Source organism: Chrysemys picta, unplaced genomic scaffold, assembly GCF_011386835.1.
Source record: "Chrysemys picta bellii isolate R12L10 unplaced genomic scaffold, ASM1138683v2 scaf1550, whole genome shotgun sequence".
Taxonomy (NCBI): domain Eukaryota; kingdom Metazoa; phylum Chordata; order Testudines; family Emydidae; genus Chrysemys; species Chrysemys picta.
Window position 1 is genome coordinate 3,344 of NW_027054256.1, and position 7,888 is coordinate 11,231.

Here is a 7,888-nt window from a genome sequence, read left to right on the forward strand (position 1 = left end):
GGAGGGTCCTGTGGGATCACTAATCCCAGAGAAGTGAGCAGGGCCCCGTCCCCACCACTGGGAGTCCTGTCCAGCAGCCCCTCACTGAGCTGCTTGCTGAGCGGATTGGGGCGAGGCAGTAGGGTGCTGGGCTTTCCCAAGGCCTCTGCCTCAGGCCCATCATCTGACTGCCTGTGAGGATTCAGGGGGGCAGGGAACCAGGCACCAAGAGCTGGGAGGGCTGGCACTGAAGCGGGGTGACCTGCAGGAGAAGGCCAGTTCCATGAGGACTCCCCTACTGTGTCTCCTGCCTGGCTCGCTGGCAGCAGTGGTTGGCTGAGTACCAAATCTCCTCACCCAGATGGCTGGCTCCAGTGGGCGCTGTCCGCGGGAGCAGCTGGTGGCTTACCTGGACTGTCTCTGCAGGTGTCCCAGTCCACCTCCTCCCTTGTGGACACAACCATCTCCAGCACCTCCCGGTCCCGCATGAAGAAGAAGCTCAAGATGTTGAACATTGCCAAAAAGTAAGTGGGTTCGCTCGTCCTCCATGGTGTGAGACAACTGGGGCTGGCCCAGCCCTGCCATGAGGGGTAGTGGAGGCACCCATGTTCCCAGCCCTGCTGCGGGAGTGGGTAGTGCACCTCCCCACCAAGCCATTAGCACTAACTGACCTCTCCTTGCTCTGCAAAGCAGCTGCACACCAGCCTGGACACCAGCCTGGAGAACCCACCCCCAGAGCAGTTGACCGGCACCGGACCAGCCTGTGGCATGGTGCTGCTCAGCTCCCTGGGTGGGGCCCTTGGGCCTCCGGCCCCTGGCATGAGTGAGTGCCATGGCTCAGGAACAAGTCCTGCCTCCTTGATGCATGATGCAGATTCTCTTCTTCCCTGGTGTGTGGGGGGGAATCTGCCCCTGCAGGCAACTCTCTGGTTGGCCCCGTCTATCCCCTCTCGTCTGTCCCTGTGCCCAGGATCCTGCGCATCAAGAAGGAGCTGCCCATCCTGCAGCTGAAGGAGCCGCCGCCCTCAGTGCTGGAAGCGGATCTGACTGAGTTTGACGTGGCCAACTCCCACTTGCCGTCCGAGGTGCTGTACATGCTGAAGAACGTCCGGTGAGTGCCCCCAGGCAGCGGGGCCCAGAGCCCAGGCTCAGCTGCAGCCACGTTTCCCCCTCCCCGCAAGCAAGCTTGAGCTAGGGTGGGCACCTCTGAGGTACGAAATCCAGGAGACCCGGGATGGTCCCGAGCCCATGACCTGGCCAGCTGGCTGTGTGTAATGGAGCGCTCTGTCCGACTGATTTCCCAGCACGGTCCTGGGAAAACCTGGACACCGTGTGAGCCTGTCAGATCATCTAGTCCAGTGGGTCTCAACCTTTCTTCATTTGCGGATCGCTCTGGACATTTTGAATGGAGGTGCGGACCCCTTGGGAAATCTGTCTGTAGATACAGCTGAATTCTGTTCAGTTTGTTTTAACCTGTCCTTTGCGGACCCCTTAGGCATAGTCTGTGGACCCCAGGGGTCTGCGGAGCACAGGTTGAGAACCACTAGTCTAAGCTGTGCAGGCTCCAGCCCAGTCGGACCATAGGTGGGAGAGCTGCCAGGAATGCTCTGGAGCAGCAGGAATGGTGGCCCTGGTTCTCCAGTAGGGAGCACTCTTCCCTCTTGGCTGATACAGAGCTAGTGCTCCACGGGGCAGGGCAGCTGGAGGCAGCCTCTGTCGGGTGTGAGCAAATGCCCTTGTGGGCTCGTGGTGGGACCCAGCACAGCGTTAGTCCTGGCTGAGTCCTGGCAGCGTTGCTGTGGGGCTATTGCATCAGACAGACTCTTCCCCAGAAGTGGCTGTGTTTGGGGTCGGGGGTGACAGCTTGTGGGCACTGGGATCCTGGAGCAGGGTAGTGTCACTGGAGGCTTGACCCTCTGGGGCAGCTCTGTCACGGACTCACAGACCGTGCCCACTCTTGGCCCCGTGAGGTCCATGGGGGGTGCCCCTTTCAGTGTGACAGCCCTTCTCGGAGGTCCACTCTCTCTTGGGGTCAGGCCCCTCCACCTCCTGGAGCCGCACCTATCTGAGCCTTAGCACATCTGTCTCTGCCGTGGGCCCCCTCAGGGAGTCCACTCGCTCTGGACCCCCAGGGCCTCCACCCCCGAAGGGGTTGGTGCGACCCTGTTCTCTAGACCAGAGTGACTCTCAGCCAGCATAAAACAGGAGGATTTATTGAGAGTTGAACAAAGCACAGGAAACTCTCAGGGCCTCAGGCCTGGCCTCCCTCAGCCCAGCACATCCCAGTCTCTCTGCATCCAGGTGGGCTCTGCCTGCTCCCCCTCTCCAGCCCAGAGCCCCCTGCTCCCAGCTGGGCATCTGAGATCACCGGCCCCAGGCCCTGCCTCTGTCCATTGTCTTCTCTCCAGGTAAACAGGGTCGTAAACCGGGGCCTCCTCTCCTCGCTTCTGTCCTCTGGCTGGAACCGGCTGGTTAGGTCACTGGGTCCTCACTCTGCAGCCCATTGTCCGCCCACTGGCCAGAACCGGCTGCGTCTCCTCAGCTGGGCCTCCGGGTCACCAGGTCGCCAGATCACCGGTCGCTGGGGTATCCATCGTCCCGGCCATCGGCTGGGTCCCCAAGTCCTCTCTTCAGTTCTCTGCAAAACACACCCCCTCTCCCCTCACCTTGTTAAACCAGTAATACCCAGGGAAACTGAGTCCCACCCCCTCCACATGCATGCAAACCACAGAAAACCCCCCACTTCGTCACAAGCTCCCACTCCCCCATTCATTGAGTTGTGGGGCGGAGGGATGAATGACAGAGACCGCCTAGTCCGCTGGGCTCTGGGTGGGTGTTCTGGCCCATGTGATGCAGGAGCTTGGGCTGGGCCCCAAGAGCCCCTCATGACATGAGCCCCAAGTCCCTGCCATGAGTTGCTGAAGGCTTTGCTCCCCTGCTGCCAACCATGACCCGCCCTTCCTTGCAGGGTGCTGGGCCATTTTGAGAAGCCGCTGTTCCTGGAGCTCTGTAAGCACATGATCTTCCAGCAGTTCCTACAGGGCGAGTACGTCTTCCGGCCCGGCCAGCCCGGCACCAGCATCTACGTGGTGCAGGATGGCAAGCTGGAGCTCTTCCTGACCCAGCAGGTGAGCGGGCATGTCCCAGCCCACCCTGCCGTGTCCTATCTGCTCAGCAGCCACCAGCGACCCCTCCTGCCCCAAGCCAGCTGGGGAGGCTGGTTGTGGCCCCAGTGCTCTGCACCCCTTGGCTGGGTGGTCCCCTGCACCTGGGGACACCTTGGGGCAGAGGGCATACAGGACGCAATGGCTGAGGCTAGCTGCCAAGCAGCCCTGCCCTTCGGGATCACCGTGGCTGTAGGCTCCCCTGGGGCTGCCTCCCTTCCAGGGAGGGGCTCATGGAGCAGGCCTCCACAGAGCCTGGCGCCAAGCGAGTTCTGGTGGCAGGGATGGCGAGGGTGGGTGATGGGGGCCCCCCTAAGGAGGGTGTTGCTGTGTTGCAGGACGGGAAGGAGACCCTGGTGAAGGAGGTGTTCCCCGGGGACAGCGTGCACAGCCTGCTCAGCATTCTTGACGTCATCACGGTACCAGCCCTGCCCCTCTACCTCCTGCTGGCCCCGTCCACCCATCCCACTCCCCCGCCCCTCTGGTGCTGGAGTGAATAGTCCAGCTCATTGAGTGATTGGCAGCCATGGGCTCCCCCCCAGTTCTGCTCATGCCCCTCAATCCCAACCCGCAACCCCCTGCTCTCCTAATCCTGGGTCCCTAATGAAAGGCTAAATCCGGGTAGGCCCTGTGGGATGTGTGTGCTAAGCCCACCTGACCCCCAATCCCGTGATGGGTTTGCAGCCTGGGTCCGAGGTGGTGACATGCCACCATCACCCTGCCCTGTGCTTGCCACCTTGCCCCACACCTTTCCTCCACAGGGCCTGGGTCTCGGCCTTGGCTGGCTGCTGGGCTCGGGTGAACGTGGCTGTAGGCTGCTCTCTGGACCTTTTGGCCTGAAGCCGTGGGGTACCCCCCGGATCCCTGGCTGTCCTTGGCAATGCCTGCCACTGGTAGGCTGCTCTACCCAAAGGAGGAGGCGGGGGCACCCCAGCCTTGGTGCAGGGACACATGGGCACTCGGTTCTCACACAGGGGCACCAGCGGCCGTACCGGACAGTGTCTGCGCGGGTGGGCGAGGACTCCACAATGCTGCGGCTGCCGGTCGAGGTTTTCTCTGCTGTCTTCGAGAAGTACCCCGAGAGCCTGGTGCGGGTGGTGCAGGTGAGTGCGGCCTCGGCTCCCATCCCACGTGCTGACGCCCTCCCCTCCCCTGCATTGTGCCGCATGCTCAGACTCTCCCCTTCCCTTCCAGATCATCGTGGTGCGTCTGCAGCGGGTCACCTTCCTGGCCCTGCACAATTACCTGGGGCTGACTAATGAACTCTTCAGCCCTGGAGCTGGGCAGTGCTAGTGGGAAGGGGTCCCTGGACTCCCTGGTGCAGCGGAGCCACCCCCACCTACCCCGCCCGCTCTCACGCTGCTCATGCCTCCCACGCAAATGGGGAGGAGGGGAGAAAAGTGCTTGCTGCAAACCTGGTTTTGCTCCCCACCTCCTGCTGGGGTTCTGCCCTGCTCCCCAGCTGTGTTTGAGGGTTGGGGCCTGGGGCGGGGAGCTGCTCTAAGGGCAGCAGGCAGGAGCATGGGGAGCCGGCAATGCCACTTTCTGCCGGGCCGCTGCCCCTGACGCACTCTCTCTGACATTAGCGGACATTGCCCGGAACATGGGCCCCAAATCAGTGGTTGCCATCGACATGGGCAGCCAGGACGAGACTGACCTCTGTGACTACGGGGACAACCTCTCAGGCCGGTGGCTGCTGTGGAAACGCCTCAGTCCCTGGGCCCAGAAGGTTAAGGTGAGCCCTGCCCTGCCCTGCCCTGCCCTGCCCTGGGGGCTTCCGAGCCCGAGAGCCCCCCCCAAGGGGAACCTGCCCCATCTCTCCTGCTGCCTCTGGGAACATCACCCCGGCCACCTGTGTAGAACTGATAAATGAAATTGTTTTTAATTGTTCACTTTTTCAATGTAACTTCATAAGTCAAGTTTATGAATGAATCCAAATTCATTTTATATCAATGTAACTTCATAAGTCAAGTTTTATGAATGAATCCACATTCATTTTATAGCAATGTAACTTCATAAGTCAAGTTTTAAGAATGAAACCACATTCATTTTTGAATGAACCACATTCATTCATATAACCGGTTACCCCAATAACTGGCTAATTGATTTTGAAGCCGCTTGTTGAGCTCCTGTGGTTAAGTCCGCTGCTGCTTAGCTCAATTAAGCTGCTTGTTAAGAGCTACAGTTGTTCAGCCAGCTGCCTTTGTAAGTTTCAATATCAATCGGATTCCTGTTTAAGTCACTGAGACTTGCACTCTTTCAGTATCTCAGTATTGTAACTTCTGTTCACCATTCATTACACTTGCCTACATTCAGGGCCGGCTCTTTTGCCGCCCCAGGCAAAAAAGAAGAGCGCCGCCCTGCCGTAACACCCTCCCACTGCGAGCACCGGGCTGCCGAAACCCCCGCCCCCTCCCAGTGCCGCGCTGGGCCGCCCAAACCCCCCGCCACCTCCAGCGCCGCGCCACGCCGCCCAACCCCGCCCCCAGCGCCGTGCCGCCCAAATCCCCCCCCACCCCCAGCACCACGCCCGGCCGCCCAAATCCCCGCCCCTCCGGACTGCCGGGCCGGGCTAACCAAACCCCCAGAGTGCTGGGTCGGGCCGAGCTGCCCCCCCGACAGTGCCTCGCTGCGCCGGGCCGCCCAAACCCCCAAGCGCCGTGCCGGGCCGCCCAAACCCCCACCCCTGCCAGCGCTGCGCCGCCGAAGGCCCCCCCCCCAAACAGCACCACGCCGCCGAAACACCCCCGCGACAGCCCTAGGTGCAGGCAGGGTCCCTTCCGCCACAGCCCCTGCCTCCCAGGGCTGCTCCTGTCTGAGCATGCGGGCCTGCCTTGGCAGCCAGTGGCTTCCCTCAGGCTGGCTGGGCACAGTCACTCCTGATGCCCCAGTGGCAGTTGCTGAGATCCGGCTCCGGCCACTCAGCTGGACTGAGCCAGCTGGGGGGGGGTCAGATCTGCAGAACGTAGGAGAGACTGTCCCTTGCAGCCCCCTGCCCCAGGATGCTGTCCAAGGTGGGGCTGATCCACCCCCTTGCAGGACACTCCTGTTTTTCCCCACACACATACAGGTGCCCGACATGGCGGAGATCCAGTCGCGTCTGGCCTATGTGTCGTGTGTGCGCCAGCTGGAGGTGGTAAAGTCGAGCTCCTACTGCGAATACATTCGCCCACCCATCAACCGCTTCAAAACCATGGACTTTGGCAAGTTCGACGAGATCTACGTGAGTCCAGATGGCCTGGGCCACGGGGATGGGGAATGTGGGAGGCTCTGTTTAGGGGTGGGGGGAGTGTCTGTGCTCGGCTGGGGACGGGGAGGTGGGAGGCCCTGATCTGGGCCCTGGGCTGCACTGGGCTGGGGGTGAGAGGCCATGATCTGGAGGGGGAGAGGAGTCTGTGCTCGGGCAGTGGTGGGGGCAGTGGGAGGCCCCCACGATATGGGGGGGCCGAGGGAGGGTCTGTACTCAGACGGGGGTGGGGTGGGTGGGAGGCCCTGATCTTGGGGAGGGGGGTCAGTGCTCAGCAGGGTATGGGAGACTGGGAGCTGCGCTTGGCCAGGGGTGGGGAGGGTGGGAGGCCCCAATCTGGGCCACTGGCTGTGCCCAGGTTGGGGAGGGAGAGGCCCTGCTTGAGGGGATGGGTTGGAAATCTGATGGCCACCCGTGTGGGGAGCAGTCCCCCAGCTACGTTGGAGCACCCAGGGCAAATCCATGTCTTGCTCTGCAGCGGGTGCTGCCTGGCCTGGCCAGCCCCCCCACACCTGGCTGGAAGGAGTGGGCCCCTCACCCTGCCCATCCATCTCATGCAGGACGTGGCTACCAGCATGGCAAGGTGATGTTCAGCGGCTGGAGCCGCGGCGACATCATTGAGAAGATGGTGAAGGACCGGTGCTCGGCCAACTTCTACGAGAGCAAGCGCATGTATGTGAGTGAGGGGGCAACAGTGGGGCATGGGCCAGCAGGGGATGGGTAGCTACAGTTTGTGCCTCGTCACACTCCAGCCGCTTAGCTCCCTTTTGTGCCAAGCTGACGTTCCTACAGGGTCCTGGCTGTGGCAGCCCCATGACACAGGACCAGTGCCTGAGGCACGGGAACAACCACCTCAGCCCTGGCGCCCCAAGTAGTAGGGCTGGGGGCTCCAAGGAGAGTGGGGGGGCTTGGCAAGGAAGTGCCCTCCCTCATCAGTGCAGACCCCAGTTCCAGCAGGGGCCGCCGTGTGGCTCTGGTCCCTTTGTCCTTAGGCCGAGCCCCTTGGCGAAGTGGGGGATCCCCTCGGGGCTGAACTCAGAGCCATGGGGTGAGAGCCTGACCCACACCCTTTGCCACAATGCCCCCCACTCCTTGTCCTCACCCACCGGAGCCCTCCTGAACCACCCGCTCTCTAGCTCAGCCCACATAGCACTTCCTCCCTGTATCCCACCCCCCAGGGCTACCTGGCGGGGGCATCTCTCACCTGGCTCTCACCCCCCAGGTGCTGACTTGCCCCAGCGCGGGGTTCACTGATCTGGCTGAGATCGTGTCTTGCATCGAGCCGGCCAAGAGCTACCTGTCCGATGGCTACGCTGATGGTGAGTGGGGGCAGGGGGCGTGACGCAGGGCTCTCTGCCCATGTCACTCCAGTAGGATTCTGGGGCCCCAGCAAGGCTGGGGGAGGGGGGCTAGGGCTGGGATAGAAGTGGGGGCTGCAGATCGGGATTGAGGGGCACCAGGGCCAGGCCAGGAGCAACTGCCAGCTCCATGTGTGCTC

The 7,888-nt window shown here is 62.2% G+C and overlaps 1 protein-coding gene across 3 annotated transcripts; it reads left to right on the top strand.

Moving 5' to 3' along the window:
• Nucleotides 1-233: 233 nt before the first annotated feature.
• Nucleotides 234-7,640, top strand: LOC135972096 (patatin-like phospholipase domain-containing protein 6). Of its 3 annotated transcripts, none has more exons than XM_065580081.1 (9): nt 235-503; nt 950-1,090; nt 2,948-3,107; nt 3,482-3,562; nt 4,118-4,246; nt 4,730-4,878; nt 6,214-6,366; nt 6,951-7,062; nt 7,613-7,640. In XM_065580081.1, exons 1-7 carry the CDS (start codon nt 466-468, stop codon nt 6,281-6,283), a joined length of 768 nt encoding a protein of 255 aa, XP_065436153.1. In that variant the 5' UTR covers nt 235-465; the 3' UTR covers nt 6,284-6,366; nt 6,951-7,062; nt 7,613-7,640. The 3 variants fall into 3 exon arrangements, with proteins under 3 accessions (XP_065436154.1, XP_065436153.1, XP_065436152.1); XM_065580080.1 differs by having other exon boundaries at nt 6,951-7,066; nt 7,613-7,635; XM_065580082.1 differs by lacking the exon at nt 7,613-7,640 and having other exon boundaries at nt 234-503; nt 6,869-7,009.
• Nucleotides 7,641-7,888: the final 248 nt, after the last annotated feature.

Coding starts and splice junctions, on each gene's coding strand:
- LOC135972096 (XM_065580082.1), top strand. CDS start 466: ATGAAGAAGAAGCTCAAGATGTTGAACATTGCCAAAAA. Junction 1,091..2,947: donor TACATGCTGAAGAACGTCCG/GTGAGTGCCCCC, acceptor CCTTCCTTGCAG/GGTGCTGGGCCATTTTGAGA. Junction 3,108..3,481: donor AGCTCTTCCTGACCCAGCAG/GTGAGCGGGCAT, acceptor GCTGTGTTGCAG/GACGGGAAGGAGACCCTGGT.